Source organism: Lycorma delicatula, chromosome 5 (assembly GCF_047948215.1).
Source record: "Lycorma delicatula isolate Av1 chromosome 5, ASM4794821v1, whole genome shotgun sequence".
Classification (NCBI taxonomy): Eukaryota; Metazoa; Arthropoda; class Insecta; order Hemiptera; family Fulgoridae; genus Lycorma; species Lycorma delicatula.
The window spans coordinates 29,111,448-29,132,989 of record NC_134459.1 but is presented as its reverse complement, the minus strand read 5'-3'; the positions used below and the strand labels follow the sequence as shown (position 1 = coordinate 29,132,989).

At 26.8% G+C, this 21,542-nt stretch overlaps 1 protein-coding gene across 1 annotated transcript in view; it reads left to right on the top strand.

The window, feature by feature from the left end:
- LOC142324840 (nephrin-like) overlaps nt 1–21,542 on the top strand; it is a gene marked incomplete at its 5' end in the record, with an annotated part of 931,197 nt that overhangs the window by 892,044 nt on the left and 17,611 nt on the right. Inside the window, 4 exons of the mRNA XM_075365877.1 lie at nt 325–484; nt 3,760–4,059; nt 13,577–13,873; nt 18,248–18,487. Coding sequence (XP_075221992.1) covers nt 325–484; nt 3,760–4,059; nt 13,577–13,873; nt 18,248–18,487 — 997 coding nt within the window. The remainder of the gene's footprint in view (nt 1–324; nt 485–3,759; nt 4,060–13,576; nt 13,874–18,247; nt 18,488–21,542) is intronic.

Genomic DNA, 21,542 nt, shown 5'->3' with positions numbered 1-21,542 from the left:
CAATTTTTGATGTGACCAACCAATATGGCAAGGGATGACCAAAATGTCGCTTGAATTATAAGAAGATTCGGCTTGTCATATGCTAAACATGTGAAACTTTTTTCATATACAACCATTATCGTATTGAGTAAATTTGAAGTTTTTCTTAACTTTAAGGTGGAAATCTTTTTTATCCCCTAATTAGCACCAGTGTAATATACCCCTGCCTTCTGGTGTGTCGAAAATGATTTTTTTCCTACTACTTTACAGTGGATGCAAATGTAAAAATTTTTATTTAAGATTTGTTGTTAATGGGTTAATCACAAGAATAATTTTTATTTTCAGGGTCATACAGTTCAGCACAACCAAAAAGCTGGTGTTATAGTCAGCAACAAAGCTCTTGCATTACAGTCTGTTCGAAGACATCAGGCTGGGAACTACACTTGTATTGCCTCAAATGTAGAAGGAGATGGAGAGAGCAATACTGTACAGTTACGTGTCATGTGTAAGTAATTAATTTCTTTTTATTATTTTATTTAATGTAAATATTTTTGACGTTCTTTTAATCAAATGCAATTTATGATGTTGACAGTCAAATATTACCTGAGCTATTGTTTCTTTCTACTTCTTAAAATTGAACATACTCAACTAAGATTCATTTGGGTATTACTGTGACTATCTATTCACCCTTTACGCTGATTCTCATCATCTGATATTCAGAAATATTAAATAAATAAAAAATATCAAAAAATTCCACTTTATATTTGACTGACTTCATATAATAGGAAAATGATTTTAAATGTATTACAAGATGATTTAGTTGTTATATATTTTGTTAAGCTTATCCGTAAAAAATCTCTTTAATTTCTCCTTACCAATATAGTCAATATACATTTGACTTTCTGTCTACTCTCCTCATTTCTTTTGCTTAAGTGTTAAAATAGTTTGCTAACACAATGATTAAAATGCAATACAGCTAACTGTTTTCCAATTTTGTTATAACAACAATATAATAATTTATTCAAATATCCTGATGAAACAGCAATTTAAAAAATAATTACAATAAGTATGATTTTACATGAAGTAAGATATTCAGTGTCATGGAATTCTTTACTATTATTCTTTTAAAATTGACGTAAATGAGAAAACTGGTTAAAATGGTGTCACTACTTACTTTATATGAAAAGATTTTTCTCTCATTGTATTTTGGCCAAAGTTGTCACTTCCTTGAGATTTTTAGCTCTACTCTCAAAAACCCTCAAAATTCATTTGTTACTTATGGGTGCATTTTAAATCATTACTGCCTTTACGTATCACTACATTCACCAATTTACATCTCTTTTTTGTGCAATATACTGAATGAAGAAATAACAGCATACTCCATCCAAATGTTATCAGGAAAAAGAAATTAAATTACATATATTTTTCAATAAAAGTAGTTTAAATTTAGTATACTTGGATTTTTTTTTAAATTAACAGAATATAAAATTATAAAATATTTGGATAATAAATATAAGATGTTGACCAAGAGTAATGAATAATACTTTAATTTGAAGTTATATGTTAAACAAAAAAAGCATTTTTCTCAGAAATATTCATTTATTTTTCACCATACTGGAATTAGCTTCAACCAGAGGTTAAATATACATATATGTGAGAAAAATTCAATCACCAATTAAATTGAACATTTTAACCAAATTTTGTCACCAACTGAAGTTTTATATAGACAAGATCATTTTTTACAAGAAGTGTAGTAATTTATAGATAGCAAAATTCATAATAAATTTTTATGCATTTACTGCTTTTATATTTTACTCTGCATCACCCTATAAAGCCAAAGCACCCACTGGATCCCATACAGGTGAGCTTACCTCAATCTCTACTCACCTAATTTAAACTACAATTGCTATTGCCATTGTAGTAAGGGACACAGTATAAAAAAAATATATATTTTTATTGAAGAAATTAATATTTTATTATTTTCCTGACAATCTACAGATTAAACCACTTCACTCTAGTGTATCTTCCTTACATTATTTTGTGATATTAATATTGTTGAACCAACAAAAAGTAGTTTTTGATCATATTTGATCAACTATTTTACATTCTTTCATTCTTCTGACTATTTCTCTGAGTATTTTACATGTTTTTCATTAATACAATAATAATAATATTCAAACTCTTGCTGATATGGCTGAATGCCATATTCCTTAATAAAACATATTCATTTGAATCCTATTCAGGTGTCTATTAATACATTACATTTTTTTATCATAATCTAGCTCACAAGCCTTGCACTTTTTTGATGAATTAATCTTAAAAAAAATATTAATTAATTATTTAAAAAAATATTTATTACTCAAAAAATATTTTTGTAAAAGAATAATTTTCATGATAAACTTTTATTAAGTAATTTGAATTTTCTTCTGTAACATTTTCTCCGGGCTATAATCTAGTCCTATACTTCTGGTACATAATTCTAGTGGTTAGTGGCACTCTCATTTTAGATCTTAAACTTTATTTCAGAGAATTAAAACTTATCAAAGTACATGTGGAAATTGGACTGCTAAATGTACTATCATTTTTACCCAGTTACCAATTAATAAATTTATAATAAAAGAATGGCTCATTCTTAAATTATTTACAGTATTAATGAATTTTATTTTTTAAATTAAAAAATATAAAATATGATTTAATAATTTTATTTATCCTGCGTTATGTATGTTCATTTAGTTTGTTTTTATTTTTCAAATTTGTGTGTTTATATGTGCAGTGTAAAATTAAAGATTAAATATACTATCTGACTACATACTAAACAAATTCCCTAAAGATAGCAAACTTTTATTAGTTAAAATACAATTAATAACAGTGCCATCTTCAATCTCACTGATACTTACAAATAGATCATACTTAGAAATCTTATCCAGCAGCCGTGTTTTCTATTATTTAGAGAGTAATTTGCACCTTTTTTTTTATTATTTATAAAAATGTAAATATCATTTAGACATGCAAATTTAAGCTTTCAGAATGCAATATGTATTAAAAAGGAGACTTAAATTTAAAATATTCTTTAAAAAATTACCAATTGAAAAAATGATAACTTTGAGAAAAAATTAAGCTTTTATTGTGAAAAATACTCATATGCAGAGTTATTTTTATTTTAACTACACCATAATTGTCTCATTTAATTTATTAAATTGATGAATTAACCTATGAAATAGGTTACTTTTTTTATTTAATTAGAATAATCCATTTTTATAGTTCAGTACAATTCAGTTCCATATGTTGTGCACTTTGCCCATTATTTCAATAAAATGTAAAATAATTGAGTTCACTTATTATCTACTTTTAGAAATTAAAAATGGATTGGCCTACCCCAACTCCTTTTAAAAAATGGATTGTGAAGTGAATGTAGATGTCCAAAGATGATATATACAATTAATATCAAAAATGATGTAATCTAAATCACTTTATAGTGCTTTAAGTGAATCGTGACTGCTAATGTTTATCTTTTATATGATAACTTCTAATAAAAACTATTCAAAATTCTTACTTAAATATTTACTAGTGTACTTTTGATTCTATCTATCAAAAACTACATTTGATTTGAAAACAATTTAGATTATCATATAAATATATGTAAGCTAGTTGGTATAGTAGTAGTTAGTTGCTGGTTAGTTATAAATGGACTTTGAAAGGTTTTTATTTATTCGTAGGATATCAGTATTTTAAACTTTTTTATAGTTATGATATTTTCATTTATATATTTATTGGTTCCAGATAAACCAATTTGTCGCAGTGATCAAAAACGTGTATATGGTGTTGCTAGAAATGAAAATGCTCATATATTATGTGAAGTTGATTCATTTCCACCACCAGATGATTTTAAATGGACTTTTAATAATAGTGCAGAGACAATGGAAGTCTCATCTGATAGGTATCATTCAACCCCTCCACATTCTGTGTCAACATTGTCATATGTGCCTCTGACTGATTTAGATTATGGTACTATTATGTGCTGGGCTTCTAATACAGCTGGACAACAACCAGAACCTTGTGTCTTCCATGTCATTTCTGCTGGTAAGTAATTTTATAGTGTAATTATATTATATTTTAACATTATACAATTTCTAAAATAAATAAGTTAAGTTTTGTTTATTTTATATGTGCAGTTCAAATGTAAGGATCAGTAACAAAATGAGAACAGTTAAAAAAATAAAAAATTTATTAATGGTTTCAAATACTTACAAAATTTATTTTATTTATTTACATAATCACCATTTCATTCCAAACACTTTTGATATCATGAAACATGCTTTTTCAAACCTACTGCAAAAAATTCTGCGACCTGAAATTGCAGCCACTTGTGCACCGAGATTTTCAACTCTTCACTTTCCTTGAATTGTTGAGATGCAAGCCAGTTTTTGAGATGTACCATCTCAAAAACTGGGCGTGATCTCGCTGGGCGTGAGATCAGGATTGTAAGGGGATAATCAAAAATTTCCCATCTGAATTTTGTTTGATTGTTTCTGATGTGAGTACAGCATATGTGCACATGCATTATTGTGAAGAAGATCAATTCTTGATCTTAGTATTCATCATCATCAGTTTTGAATGGTATGATACAGTTCAGAAAGTATTTCACAATAGACTTGCAATTTGTTGGATGTTCCAGGTTCCCTGAAATCAGTCAAAATCACACCCTATTGGTCCCAGGACACAGTTGCCATAATTTTCCTTTGAGACTGGTTTGTTTGAATTTTTTAATTTTAGGTGAACTGGAATGATACTGCTACATGGATTGTTGTTTTATTTCAGCACTGACATACGAAATCCACCTTTCATCACCAGTGATGTTATGGGAAAAAAATTTGGCTGCCTCATAGTTAAAGCAATCAAGTAAAACACATGTACAATTTTACAATAGCCTAGCATATCACTAACAATACCTAGCAATGTTGTCTTTGAAACTTCTGGAAATTGCAGATGTGTATCTTTTTGCCCGCAAGAATACTGTTTGTTGTTGGTAATAATAAAAAAATATTGTTTTCTGTAGTATTGATAAATAATAAATCCAGTTAAGAGTGCAATACACATGACATTGTCAAACGATGCAAGGTAATTGAAAGTGAAACATTGTCTTATACTGCATAATGGTTTATTCCCCTCCCCATCCTATTTACACCTACAATACCTACTTTTCATTCTCCTACTCCTACACTCCTATTTATACATACACTACACCTACTCACCAACACCAACATATTCAGAGCCAAGCAAAATGAATTACTGTGTAATCATCAAAGCTCATGAAAGCTGTTTTGTTGTAAACTCCCACAGTTGACATCATCAACATCTGGAGTCTTCTAGTAACCTAAACCTTAAGTAGTTCATAATAGAATAATTATTTCATAAAATGATATCTGTTTGGCAGCTAGGGGTCATAAGCCTGATTAGAAGAGTTGTTAGCTATGGTGAGACAACTGAGCTTGCTGCCATGAGGAGTCTTCTTCTTTCCGATATATTGTCTGGTGTCTCTACCAGCATTATTTTCCCTTGCACATGTACTCTCTTTCCCCTTCTCGCATTCCTCTCTCTACTCCTTCCTCACTCCTCTCTTCCCCCTCTCGTTCTCTCTAAATAGCCATCCAGATTGCAGTGACTGGAAATTTATGATTGGCTGGTTGGTTTCAGTATTTGTCAAAATAACAATCGTTATTGCAGTACACTTTCTTCATATCATTGGTCTAGATAAAATAACTCCAATTTTCTTTTTCATACTAGAACAATAGCACAGTAAACAAATACTAAATACAATTTTATTTTTATAATTATAATTTTCGATGAACTCACTGAACACAATTTAAGTAGTTCCAGCTTTTTAAAAAAAAAACTGTTTTTAGCCTTATACAGTTTTAGCCTTCAACTTAAGAAAATATAAATATTTTTAAATCAATAAATTATTCTGTAAATTATTTTCATTATTAGAACATACATATCCTTCATCAGGCTGAATTCATTTGTTATTATGCAAATCTATATTAGTACATAATTCAGTAAATGACAACAACAAAAATTATGTTCAATAAATAATTTTGAAAAGAAACATCAATTAAAAAACCAGAGAAATGAAAATTGTTAAAAATACTTATGCACATAATCAAATGGTTGATGTAAAGAATGCCATGAGAAATCGAAATTGTGGGATAATGGGATACACTATATTTCTCTGCACACCTGCTCAAGGATTGAGTTAGTTCATATCAAAAAGTAGATTAGTGAGATTTTCTTTGTGAATAATTACTTATATTACTGTAAGTTGAGGGAAAGTCAAAAATTAAAGGAAGATTTCATTATTAAACTGAAAATATTCTTTCTGATATCTTACAAATCACAGAGTCTACGTGAACTCATTAGTAATTCATTATTTAATGCTCTTTATTGGTTAAGAAATGCAGAAAGAGTAATTAGTTTCTTCCATTCAGAAAAGATAAAACTGCTCACAGAAAGGATAAAACTGCTGAGATTATTCATAGAATGGAGCAGCAGAAAGTTGATGATGGTTACTTGAGTCAAAATAAAATCTAAGAGTCATTTTAAAGAAACCCAATTTCTCTTTAGATGGCATTCTGTTAGAGTTTTAATTTAAAATAAAAAAAATATTACAGCTGTTCACTAAATGATCATTCTGATCTTGGACAAAATTGATGAAATTGTTTGAATAAGCCATTGACAATTACAATTACTCATGAGTCATCAGACAAAAGGTGTAATGAAAATATTAGGCAGGAATTGAACATTTTTTCTCTAAATTTTAAATTTAATGACTAATTAGCAATGACTCAATCACATTGAAAAATTTGATGCAGAATTTTGAAAACTATTTATCGATATGCATAGAGAGGGAAGAAATAAGGTTAGAGGGATCAGTATTAGATGAAAGATCAATGGATGACATAACAGGCATAATAATGATATAATATATAATGATATAACGCATAATAATATGCCTTATACTTGAGGGAAAAAAAGAGAAAAAAGATTAATAACATTTTAAAGATTTAGCATCTCTAAATAAGAACTGATCATGGAGATAGTTCCAAATAGACATCTTCAATATTATCCAAGTTAATAAATTTACCTAAGTAAAGATAGGAACTTATTCTTTTCTTATTTAATATATTCTTAATTTGCATTAAAGAACATATTTTTAGAGGTACCTCTGTTATCATAATTATTGAATAAAAGTGTAGAATATTTTCTTCGGCATATTATTTTATTTGTATGCATGTATTTTTATTTTTTGCAAGTTTGTACTTTGATGTTTTTGCTTAAATTAAAGATTTTGTAATTTATTTGTTAACTTTTGATTTTTTGTGAATCTTAATAGTAATTGTTTTGACCATTACCTATAATTAATTTCTAATCAGTAGTTTTATGGACACAATGTAATATCATTAAGTCCATTTTGAATGTCACTATGATAAAGATAGTAACCTAGTTAAAACCACATTGGTGCAAGTAGTTATAGAGTAAAAGTTTTAATGGTTGTTCAGGGTATAAAAGCAGCTCTCTAAGGTGGCATTACTAGAATAACTGTGTTCAAGGATGTAATGTTAAACTGAGTCTAGATCTCTAGCATATGTATGTGATCTGTTAATGCCTCATGAGTCGCTTTTGCATTGTTCATTGCAGTTCATAACTTCATTTAATTTCAAAAGAAAATATCTCCCAGTAAGATTACTTAAGATATTTGTTTAATGTCATCTACAACTTTGTATTAAATTTAATGGGATTTTGATAAGAAAAATTCATAAAACTTAAATTTTTTCACACCTACTTACACATCGTGTTGTAATTATTCCTTTTCTTATTTTTTGAATAAATTATAAGTGGCATGTAGTAAAACTACACACAATGTCGTTCAACTATGGTGTTCTGCAAGATTGAATTACCTTGGGCATTACAATTTTACTTTAGTTTATCCTTCAGTTTCCAGGATGTTCGCTTTCAGATGTTTCTATTGTTGTCAGATGATCAGCTTGAAAGCTTGATCAATTTGCTACTTTACACAGAACATTAAATGTTGATATAATATATCAGTATGTTTCACTGTACCAATTTTTCCCATGTTTTCTAGGTTATGGGGTTTTTCTCATATTTTTTTAGATATTTCTAGTTATGAAATTTGGTAGCTTTTTGAAAACTTCTAAAAACATACTTCTTCACTCCAACCAAATCAAATTTATAAGAATAGTCACTAATTCTTAAAAATAATAATATCTATCTTTATCATAATAGACAACAGAGCTGTTTTCATGTAACTCAACACAATACTTGGGTTTACAAGAAAGAGCTTTATTATGCTTCCATTGCCATTTTTAATAAATTTAAAATTATTTAAAAAATTCTCCCACCAATTTATTTAAAATGAAATTAGTAGGTTTTTACAAAACAATATTACTCTGTCAATGAATTTTAAATAATATTAATTTAATCTATAATTTGATAATTTAAGCTAATTAAATTATTAGTAATTTTAACTATACTTTTATACTGTAGTTTGGTATAGTATAAAAAAGAGAGAAAACTCTGAATTTTCTGCATCTTGAACAAATGTGTACATAAAATGTGCTCAAATAATTATCATTAACGCCTTCTGAATTATGAAATATTCCTTGTGTGTTTTTTTTTTTAATATTTAATGTTGTTACCTTCTTGTAATATTATTTTGTGAATTTTAAATAATTTAATGAATTCTAATCGTATCAATTTTTATTTTATAATTAATTGTGTATTTTGTGATTCTGTTCTTATCAAAGTTTTGACATAATTTCCCCTTGATCCATACAGGTAACATTTAAAAAAAATAAATTAATGGATTAAATTTTAATTAAAATATTTATTATTAATATTTAATTTTTTTTCTTTTGAATAGTATATCTGTCTATCCTGACGTGATCCATGCAATGTATATCTACAGTGTACCAATTAGATTAACAATTTATTTATTTAACCTTTCCCACTTCAGCCATACTTGATGTAAATGAACCCTCATTATCCATTTACTAATTTTGTTCATAGTTATTTAGCTATAATTAACATGCAATAAATGTTATTAACAAAGTTAAAGCTAAAATCATATATTTCCAAATACATAATTTCTTGTTAATGGTTCTATGGAATTTTTTTTATATTTTTCAAAACAAAAAAACTTAACTCATGAAACTTTTATAAATGAACGACTCAGAATTTTTTTTCACTTGAAAATAGAATTATTAAAATAGAATAGTGTAATAATTTTAATCTTTAAAGCCTAGCAATCTAATAAGTAAACAGTCTAAGAAACTAAAACTTGAGATTGTATCCAAATGTTAGGATACTTATTTCGAGTGGTTATTTTAGTTTAGTTATTTTCATTATTCTCATGACACAAGTAATATTAAAGGGGTTATTCTATTTTAACTCAACAAATGATCAGTGCATCACTATTTTTGATTTTGATGATATTTGATGTACAATAACTACCCACCTCGCAGTGGCCAAAAAATATATTTTTATATTTTTTCAGAGGTTGCTCGGACTTTTAGAATACATTTCTGACTTGTTGGAACACAACTCAAAGGTTCTTGTTTCTGGGACTGATATGATTACCTGATAATGAGTACTGAGGTATCTATCAGTCTCTTGAACACCTTTATTACAGCAGAAATAAATGTTGTATTTGTACTAATGTTTGCAATAATTGTACATTTCGGGTGTAAAAATTTTATTTTTAACTGTCCTTGTGAAGGCTTGGTTTAGTCACAGTCCTTTTTACAGTTCCACCAATAGCATCAAATGGACCTTTTCCATGGTATGAGACAAAAAAAAAAAAATGCCATTTAGCTGCGATTTCAGAATGTTCTTGATGGTAACACAAATTTATGACAGTTTTTTTTTTTGTTTTTATACTAGGCTAAGGAGCCATCAGAAAAATAAAAAAATTGTTTAACTTGTAGTAAAAGTGTTTTTATTTTATTTATAACTTGCTTTTGGAAGCAGAAGAACAATGTAGTATTGTGCTTCAAGTACTCCCTAATCACACAGTAGCTTTGGCTTTGTAATTTTCCTTCTTTTTTTAAATACATGAGAAGTTGAATGTACTGTGGCATAAGTTTTTGACCAGTGATACAATTGGACTTCATCCTCTGTCACAAAAGGAAAATTTTGAGAGAAGTCTCCCATTACAGTACATTCACCCTCCAACAAGTTTTCCTTTTTATTGTTGAGGAAATTAGCTTGTTTCTTTGCCACAAAATGATGCCTCTTAGATTATTTAAATTTTCAGTAAGTTTATCTAAGTACTCTTTAAATGGAAGCATTTGAGTAGTTAGTTCACAATGGTCAACAGAAACCCACTGTTTGAAGATAATTTCAGAATCAAAATCATCCCAGCTCTGTTGCAGTAATCTCAACACTTCATTAGTACCTGGATATTTTTCTCACTGTGACAGCATGCATATTTTATTTTTTATATCACATACCATTGTTGAAAGGAGAATTTTATAATCAAATTTCATTTTTAGAGCAGATAACATGAGTTTTATATTTTGGTGGGCGACACACACACACACACACACAAACATACAGAGTGAGTATCTGACCCACCAGCCAGAACACAAAATTTAAGTCTTAAATCAGCAAATTTTGAAAAACCAATTTTTAAGTTATGTTTTTTTCTTGAAGACTGTGTACAATTTAAGTTTAATGTAATTTAAAATGTTGTACATTTAAGTTACTTAAGAAAAGCCTTTTTTGAATATTTCTTTCTGTCAGCTTGTTTTACAGAGACTCAATCCTTCTTGCCTCACATCATATGACTGTCCTCATCTTCCTGGTAAAAATCTTGGACACATTTTACAACATTTTCATCAATTACATGACTGGGTTTCTTTTTGCTGATTTTTGGCAAAATTCCACTTGTTTTAAATAATTGTTTGGATTGACAGGCTAAATACTGACTAACACTAAACTCATTTTGAATTCTCCAGCTGCTTGAAATAAAGTTGCAAAATATTAATTTTTTCCTGGGTTGATATAATTGTTTTCATTTTATCATTTATTTTAATGATTCTTCCTATTTCCTACCTAAATCAGCATAATTTTGTGGTACTAAACTAGTTTCTTCTGTAGAAATATTTAAATCAAAGGAATCGTTTAATTTGACTCATCTATTTTTATAACTTTATTTTTTTAAATTGATTCCTTTGCGCTGCTTAATAATTTTTGAACCGTAACAGGGAAAATGCCAAGTGCTGAACAAGCTTTATTCACCAACTCGACTATAACACATTGCGGCTCAAATATATCTTGACGTTCCGGTTCGGTTTCTGTGTCATCTTATAGTTTTTGTATTTTCTTTAAGCATTTTGTACACAGTGCCCTGCCTAGAATTAATTTTAAATTTGGATTGCTTGTTGCAAAGTGTCAAAGATATTTCTCAAAGAGATTTCTTAACTGGTTTAGTGTGACAGCTAAATGGTTCAGAGAAACTTTTCCCATTAATATGAAAATATTTATCTAAATATTCAGTTTTATGAAAAGTACAGATATTTTTTGTTTCAGTACATTCACTTCTTAAAGATATCATTGTTATTTGCTGTTCAGTAAACTATAAAATAGCGTGCAATACTGAATTTGTATTGTAAGTCAATTTGTGACATTCTGTTTTAGTGTGAATGCCAATTGAACAATTCTTAATCCATTTTTATAAAATGCAAAGGTTCTTACAATAACAATACAGTTAGGATAAATTATAAAACTGACACCTCACTTTGTCTTATCCCAGTTTCTCTACAGCTAAAATAAAAAAGGTCTCTACTTAATAAAATAAAAAATAGCGCATAAAAGAGAAGTTCTCTGCTAATAAAATTACTTTATAAACAAGTTTACATTATCTCACCAAGTATTAACACTAGCAACAATACAACATATCACATTGAAATCAAAACAATAAATGATCCTTCTACAATGTTTACATTCAGGATTACACAAACATTCATGTCTATGTATATCTATTCACTTTTGAGTTTCAACATGAGTTTGTGTGTATGAGTCATACATTAAGTAACAACCTATTTAGAATATAAGTTATCTCATTATAGACCTATCAAAATATTTTGTATAGTAGGCCTACATTATTATCTGAAAAAATACATGCTGTGAATTTTTTTGATACATTGTTCATAGTTAGAAGGAACGGTGTTTTCATTTATTTTGAACCCCTATGAGTAACAAAATAAATTTTATATCATTTTAAAGTACATAAAAACTATTTACTGCTGTAAAAGTTTCAGATTTTTGCTACCTGTCCCACATGTGGTTTTTGGGCCCCAAAAATGAGACATTTTCAAACTTTTGGAAGGACACTGTAACAAACCAAATATTTTTTTATAAATACTACTAGTACCTAAGAGTTAAAAGGTTAAACAGGCCTGTTACCTTAAGCCCTTTACTATTTACTTTGGGCCCAAAATTTGAAAAAACAACAATTTGTAAACATAACTTCAGTAAACATTACAAGATTTGGTTATGTAACAAAATGAATTTTGAGTACCCTAAGATGAAGTTCCATCTTTATTGTTACAAAAAGCCCTTTTTGACTTCTATATGATGTAAAATAAGAATGCTACAGCTCGTGAAAAAGTGATAAAAATGACTGTTTTTACCAGTTGGCAAGTTAGAAAATAGTCTGTTACTCAAGAAAAACCTTTTTTTTTTTTAAATATAAAAAAATATTTCTTGGTCACTACAAGATGGGTAGTTAACATATACCAAATATCATCAAAATCAAAAATAGTGATGCAAAAAGTTTTTGAAAATTTGTTGTATTAAAATGGAATACCCCTAAAAGATCATACTTAAGTTGAATCACTATACAATTTAGATTTTTTTTTAATAATAATAATTTAGTAATTGATAATAATTTTTAATAATAGTTACTGTTTTTTTATTTTTAAATGAAAAATCAAAAAGTTATGCATTTCACCTTTAATAGATTAAATTCTAATGAATAAATTTTGAATTTAAATTTAGATTTATAAAACGATGGAATGATGTTAATCTTTAGTATACATAAGGGTATTGAAAATTATTAAATGATTTATTATCTATTGTTGTAAGGTAGAATCTAGGATTTAGAACAAGTATTTATTTATTAATATTTTAATAAAATAATATTGAAATATGCCTTTTCCAAAGGAATACTACTAAATTAAAAGCAAGTAACCAGTTTAGCTAAATGACGTGGGTTATTTCTATTACTGAGTCATTTTTTTTTTTGACAATATATATATATTAAACAAATAAATAAAGAATGCAACTCTTTGGCAGAGTTGTGGTATCTATATCTTTCAACTAGAAAGTTCTGGATTCAATTCCAAGTTAGGTTTGACATTTTTCATTAATGAAAAATTCAATCTCTTTCATAAAACTTATGTAACTGGTGGTTATACATTGGTACCCAATCTGTTGTTTAAGAAAATTAATTATATGTTCTTTATATAATTAATAAATAATCTAAGTATTTTTTAATATAAAATAATTATTTTTTCAGGACGACCAGATCCTCCTTATAATTGCACATTAATGAATCAGACAACAGAATCTTTAGAATTAGAATGTTTAGAAGGATTTGATGGTGGTCAATTGCAGCAATTCCAGTTAGAAGTCTACCATGAACAAACTAAACACCTCTTGGAAAATAAGACATCTCGTCTTCCAGTATTTCATGTTAATAACCTTGCTCCAGGACTGTTAGTCAAATTGGTTGTTTATGCTACTAATTCAAAAGGACGTAGTGATTCAGTTGCCATTGAGGGTTTTACATTAAAAGTTGCTGAAAAACAAACAGGTACAATTTTTTTCTTTTTTTTTTTTTTTTTTTTAATTTTGTCATGGTAATGTTTCTATTTGTATTTTGTATTTAATGTTTACAGTATTCTTTATTTTTAAGATTCTTTGCAGAGCATCACTTCTATGAATGACTTTTCTATTGACTGTTCTTAAGAAAATCTCACAATAAAAAAATACCCAATGCAGGTTTTTCACATACTTTCATTAATACTATATGAAGTGATTGGCTTAATAATAAAATTACAATGATAATAAAACTGCTTGCTAATCTACATTTTTATTCTTTTTACCACCAGATTTAATTTAAATGTGTAACATATCTGCTAAATTGTATTCATTGTTTAAATTAAAAACAACCCTTTGATACAAAAATTCATTCCCAGTATTTATTAAATTAAAGTTTTTCTTTACGTAAAACATTTCTTGCAAAATGAGTCCTTGCGCGGATGTGTCCTTACACACACACACACATGAAAAGCAAAAACGAATTATTACACTTCAACCAACTAAGCGTATAAAACTTAGACATTTTTCAGATTTTTGTCTTTCTATTTTTATTTTTCAGAAAAACAATTTAAAGCTCATAAGGTCTGTGTGAACATTTTTTTCCTTTTTTTAGCCATATCTCTCAATCCTCTTTTGAAATTTTTCTTTAGTTTTAGTCATTTAGTGCTTAATTATATAGATTTTAATGAACCAAAAAAAGTTCATAAATTATTAATTTAGAAGATTATATTTTTTAGCACATTGATTGAGGTACTTCACAATTACAGCTAATTTTTTTATCCTCTCAGTTAATAATAAAAAAAAAAGAAAAGATTTGCTTGATTCTTTATTGATGGAGATGTTGCATCGTTAGTGAACTGATCTAATAGTGTTAGTGAACCATACAAGCATTATAATCTATAAAATGGAAAATGATTACCATATGAAGAAAATTTCTCAGTTAATGAGAATAGAAACACTAACCGAATTTATTTACTTTCATAATTAATTTATTTAAACCTTATTTATATCTAAATCATACTGCCTTAAAATGTTTACTGCAGGCCCCCAGCCCTTTAAGAAAAATTTCCTTTTTGCATTTGCTCACAAGTAATAAAAGAAACAATTACAGAAGTTGTATAGAAAGCTTGTTCAAAGTTTATATTATATATATTAATTTACTAAATTTATTTTCTTATTTTCTCCTTTATTTAAAAAAAAATAATCAGTTAAAAACAAGTAAATATTACACTTACTTCAAAATAAGTAGCCCATTCCTAGTATAAGAATGTATCATAGAAACAATGCTAGATTGCATTTAATAAAACCAGCAAAAGGTTTGCATAACTTTCTCAGCTTTGTTCTTGACAGATTTTTATTTTAAATAAAGGGGTTTTTAATATTAATGCCTTAATTAGGCAAACTTAGAGTAAAACTGTGAGAAAGATAAAAATGTAGAGTAAAAAAGTTTGACTGACTGAATTTGTCTGATTTGATCCCCTTGATTAAATGATGTTTTTATCTTAAAAATTATCCAGTATTAAAAGTACTATGAAAATTCAAAACGTTTTAGTAAAAACTGGGTCCAGTTGACCCCTTAAGCAAATTATTTGTTATTTGTATTATAAATACTACAAATATCAAAATTTTTAATAAAAGAATGTGGATCGTATTTGACCTCCTTGTTCAACACCTGTTGCATGTAACATTTTTAATAACAACAACATAAACAGATGATTTATCAAAAGTTATTAAAATTTTTTTTAATTCTTAAGTCAGGTCTCATGGGATCCCTTTTTGAAAAAGGATCCCAATTATCTACATTATTACAAAATATATTGGTTGTTTAATCTTAAAAATTTCAGTTTAAAACGATAATATTTTAAGTACAAAATATTACTTAAATATACTTATTAATGACAGTATAATATGTGAGTAATATAAGGAGCTTTAAGCTGAATTTGTTAAAGAATTAGTGGTATTACATCAGTGTAAATAGATAAAATTAATGAATTTTTTTTAATAAATAAAATTGACAAAGTGAGATATATGAAACACTTATCTCTTTAACACTGATAGTGTGGTTTTTGTACAGGGATAAAAAAATTTATAGTTTACTAAAAAAAAAAAAAAAAAAAAACATTTGTTCCTATTTTTTGGTGTACCATTTATCAGGTTTCCAATAAACCTCTTTACAGAGTTCAAAACTCAGGCCTAAGCTGAGATAACTATGTAGCCAAATTTTAACTTTTTTTGTCAACGGATTTTTGAGGCAAAATTAATTTAAAAATATTGCTGAATATCTCCTTTCCTCTAAATCCAGTTGAGTTTTTTATATATTTATTTTTTATTTTCTGCTTTGTATTGGTGTCACATAAGTTTGAAGCTTTGAGTGGGATATTTAAATTTTAGAATTTTAAGTAACTAAGATACTTTCATCATGCTAAAGTTCAGTTTTCAATAACCACTACACAAAAAGCCCAAAATTAAAATTGCAAAAATTACTCCTCTCCTTTTTTTAATTTTGTCCAAAATTTAATGTTATCAATTGCCCCGTATATATTAAAGTTTTTTGAGCCATTTTCAAAGAATGTTTGTTCGGACTGTTCAAAGATAATAATCAAAATACAAGCGAACACATTTATACATGTAATCATCAGTGATAGCATCTCGGTCTTTCATCTGGAGATTCCGAGTTTGAATGCCGGTCAGGCATGGCATTTTTCATATGCTACAAAATTCCATTTCCATATCCCACGTACAATATCAAGCAAAAAAAAAAAATAAGTACTTACATCTTCTGAAAACTTTATAATTTTTTTACTCTAAAGGGGGGTTGTGAAATAACAACATTTGCAAAAACTCCTATATTTTAGTTTTTTATTGTACTTTCTCTTTATAGTTGTGTTGCTGCAACAGCAATAGAGCTATTTATAGCCAGGAAAGTAAAATCAGTTATTTTGTTGCTCAGTTCAGTTTTTTCATACTCTTTTCAAATTAAATCCTATATTTAGCTGTATAATTAACAGGAAACATTCAACATAAAAATTAATCTCATGAAACATCAATAAACACTAAATGGTGTATTTTATATTAATAATTTATATATATATAATTCTATATGTAAAATATCAGTTAACATGAAAAACGTAAATTAAGAGTAATTTTTTCTTGGTGACTTTTATGTAACTATGCTTTTAGGTAAATATATCCTTGTTACACCTACAAATTTAAAAAAAAAAAGTATAGATTTAATGAATGAATGATTTATTTAAAATAAAATTATGCACATTTGTGCAGAAAAGAAAATAATAAGTCACAATTTTTTTTTTGAAAATGATTTAAAATTTTGTGTTGGTTTTTCAGAAATCTGTCAATGCAAATTTTACTACTATTTAAGAATTCTACTTTTTTCATTGAGTATAATAAATAATTTTAATTTTTTCACTTTGGTTCAAATGATTTTTAGTTGCCAGGTTCAAGAACCTTTTTGATAATTTTTAATGATTCCATTTAAAAGTTCATTACTATATTAAAACTTTGTTAAGAACAAGAGAAATAAATTTCACAATGCAAAAGCACTTCTTGAAATTAATATGTAAATACAATTGAACTTTGTTTAGTAATTTCTTTCAACAGAATAATGGAAAGGAGGATTACTAATACATTTCCAAATAAATTTTTTTGAGTTCTCAAATATGACTAACAATTAGACTAATATTAAATGTTTAACATTTTACTTTACTGTAGGTAATAATAATAAGATAATATAATGCAATAATATTATTCCTACTAATATTTTTTTAGAGACTGAAGATAAGTAATATTTCTACCTTTTTCACATTATTTCATGTAAAATAAACCACATTTTATCTTCTTTTGACATTTATTCAGAAAGGAAGGCTCATTGTTTAAAATCAGTCAAATCAGTTAATGTTTGATGAAAATTAAACTCTCCTTGCTTGAGGGTGGGTTGTATAGCTGTACACAAAGAAAGATTTCACTGTATATATCATATAAAACATGTTTATAAATTAGTAAATTATTTGTAAATCAGAAATGACTATTGATTTATGAATAAAAAATAAAAAGTTTATAAAAAGCAATCTTCCTTTAAAAGCAAATTTGAAAAATAACAGTTGTTAATTATTAAATTATTTAGCTAGGCATTAAATATACACCTTCTGTAATTGCAGGTCATAAATTTGGTCTTTATCTGTACTTGGGTCATTAAAAAAATTACTCTAAAAAAAATTATTGTACTTTTCGGCATTTTCAGATATTAAACTTTGTGTATTTTAATAATAATCAAATTTGAATCTGTTCTGATAGAGAGACAGATAGATATTGCATTATTGTTGATTGGTTTGTAAATATTTGTTTTCAGGAACTCCTGTTCCATTTGAACTGACACCATTCATTGGAGTATTAGTTATAGTTGGTACCCTGCTTCTGGTATCAGCTATTGTAATTATTGGAGCATTAAAACGTTCACAAACAAGAGGTGCTATAGCTCGTCCACAAGCATTACCTATTAAAGATAAGGCAGCTCTTCCTCTTCGTTCACATGTTCAGGATCTTTATGATATGGACGACAAGAATCCTGATCTAATTCCATGTAACAAAGGTATGTCACTGAAGTATAAATGTTAAATATAATCATATTATGTATCATAATTCACAATGTATTCTATTCAATCTTGACTTTGCTGGAATTATTAGTTAAGTAATGATATTTTAAGCATTTTTTTATGATGTGTTCTTTTTTTAGTGGAAGTTCTTCTAATGGTCCTATTATAATATATTTTTTTAAGTAACACAGGTAGAAAACATTTTAAATACAAAATATATCTTTGGTAGTTTTTTATTATATTGATATCATTGTTTATACTGGATGGCCTAAAATCATTATGTTATTCAAAATATTTCCATGTTAAATGTTAGGAAAATATTCAAAAAATTTTTTTTTAAATAATTCATATTCCCCCCTCTTTTAAACAACCTTATCTTCAAGAACATAATTTCTGTAACCAAATTTAAGCAATAGTTTACATAACATTGTTTCTCTACTTTTTTTCTTATTTTTACTGACACTGTTTTCTTGTATTTTCCATTTTTTATGAATAGTTTTTTCATACAGGCAAATTTTTTGTAATGCTATTCATATTTTAAATAGAAAATGTAAAATAATTGTTTTTTAATAAATTAAATACATAAAATTAAAAATCTTTTCTAAAAATAAAAGAGTTACAATGTTAAAATTTTCTTTGTTTTGCCTATTCTTTTTTTTTTTTTACTTAATATCTTTTTTTTTAGAAAGATTTAATTTCAGGATATTTTAAGCAATTTTTTGATTTTGTAAGTATTTTTATTTAATCAATGAATGAGGTAATTAAAATTCCTTACTTTCATTAGAATTTTATATCAGAGATCTGATATTCTATTTCTTGAATGGGAAGCAATTACTTTGTGTTCCCTGTTATTAGACCCAAATTTTTGTTCCAGTAGTAGTTAGTAAATTATTGGGAAAATAAATTATATGACAAATAAAGCACATAACTAATAATATTTGGTGAGCCGTTAGGTTTCAACTGACAACCTTTCTATTCTACATTCTTAGAGTCTCCCTTTCATCGTAAATTATGTATTTAGTATTATTTGATACAAGTCAATTATTATGTCTAAAGTCCAGTATATGCTTTCAGTTTGATGATCTCAATTCAAAAGAAGATGTGGTACTTGGATTTCACCGCTCTGAAAAGCACAGTCTTCCTTCTCACACTTCTAATTATTGAGTACAATCAAACTTGAACTCTTTTAATCGGTCATTACTTTCTACACAAGCTAGAATGAAAGATATGTTAATATTAATTCACTTATTAAATAAATAAATTGTAAATAATTTTGATTATCATTAAACGAGCTTCTTCAGTTCATTAATGTATGGTTGTTAGAATTTTTATTTTATTTTCAAAGAATTATTATATTTCTTTTATAACCCAAAAGTAATTTATTTATAATGAATCGCCAAATTAAATTTATTTATGATTAGCCAGTTTTTACTATAAAAAAATTTATGTATATCAATTTAATACACATATAAAATACAATAACATATGACATATATTATGTAGTCTACATATATAAAATTTTAATTATACCTTAAACGTTGATTAAAGGAGCTTTAAGATGAATTTATTAAAGAATTAAAGGTGCCATCAGTGTAAATAAATAAAGTGAATGAATTTTTTTTTAATAAATAAAATTGACATAAGTGAGATATATGAAACACTACCTCTTTAACACTGTTAGTCTGGTTTTTGTTTGTCAATTGTCCCTCAGTATACCTCTGGGGAACTTACACTAATTACAATAGCTACTCATATTCCCTAATTTCCCTAAAGGCTTTCTTTTGTTGTTTTAGAATGACTGCCATCCAAAAGTACATCCATATAGCTACTTTTTTTATAATAATATAATATATGATATAAAATTGTGCAGAAAATGCAAGGAAAGAGTTGACTTAGTATTTATTGTTTTTTGCACCATTTTATTAAAAACATGCTTCTACATCAATTTTATTTTTATTTATTTATTTTTTATTTATATTTAATTTTTTAAAATAGTTAAATGATCAGCTTATTTCTTCACTTTCATATTCAGAAGGACATTGATTTATAAATATAAATGCATTTACCTACACATTAATAAACGAAACGAAATAACTAAAATCAAATAAAGAATTATAATAATTAATTTTATTTATATTTAATTTTTCTCATGCTGTATTAATTTTCATTGTTTATAAATGATGCAATTTACTACACTTTTACTTCCTTGTACGAAGTAAGGAAGCATTGTGATCGCGAAAAATTTCACTTTTCAGATTTCAACAGAAATATCTATTTTGATCATCCCTGAATCCATTTTGACTAGCTTCAGCGTGATGTCTGTATGTATGTATGCATGTACATATCTCGCATAACTGAAAAATTATTAGCTGTAGGATGTTGAAATTTTAGATTTAGAACTGTTGTAACATCTCTAGTTCTGCACCTCCCCTTTTGATTGCAATCATCCGAACCAAAAGTGTTCTATAAAGCCTAAAATCCCAAAAAATTTGGATTTTGGACTTTTTCTTAACTGTAGTAATAAGCCCTAATTAAGAGATTTTCAATGATATATAAGTGGTACTTATTTTCATTGGTGAAATTAAAATAAAATAAAATAAATTAAATTTTAATTAATGAAATATTTTGATCTTACAAGGGAAGGCACATCTTTTCGAATCAGATTTCATCTCCTTTTTTTTAACTTAAATATATTGATTTATTAATAATTATTAACTCGGTGATTGTAAAAAAAGATTTACAATAAATAATTATTCAAAACAATAAAAAGAAATATATGATAAAACTCTAAGACGTTATTAGTGAAATAATATTTTATGTACTTTTAAAAGTTTGCATGTGTATTTAATAGACATTATTACATATGTGTATATGTAATAGATTTGGTGAAACATCTGATTATTTAACATTAGTTGAAAATTATAATTTAGAATCTTATTATTTTTTAATTTTCTAGTTTAAATTTATCTACATTAAAGTTAACTACAGAGTGACTGAAAAGTAGACCCTCACAAGAACAATATATACAGTGAGGCATGCATGCCCAATCTT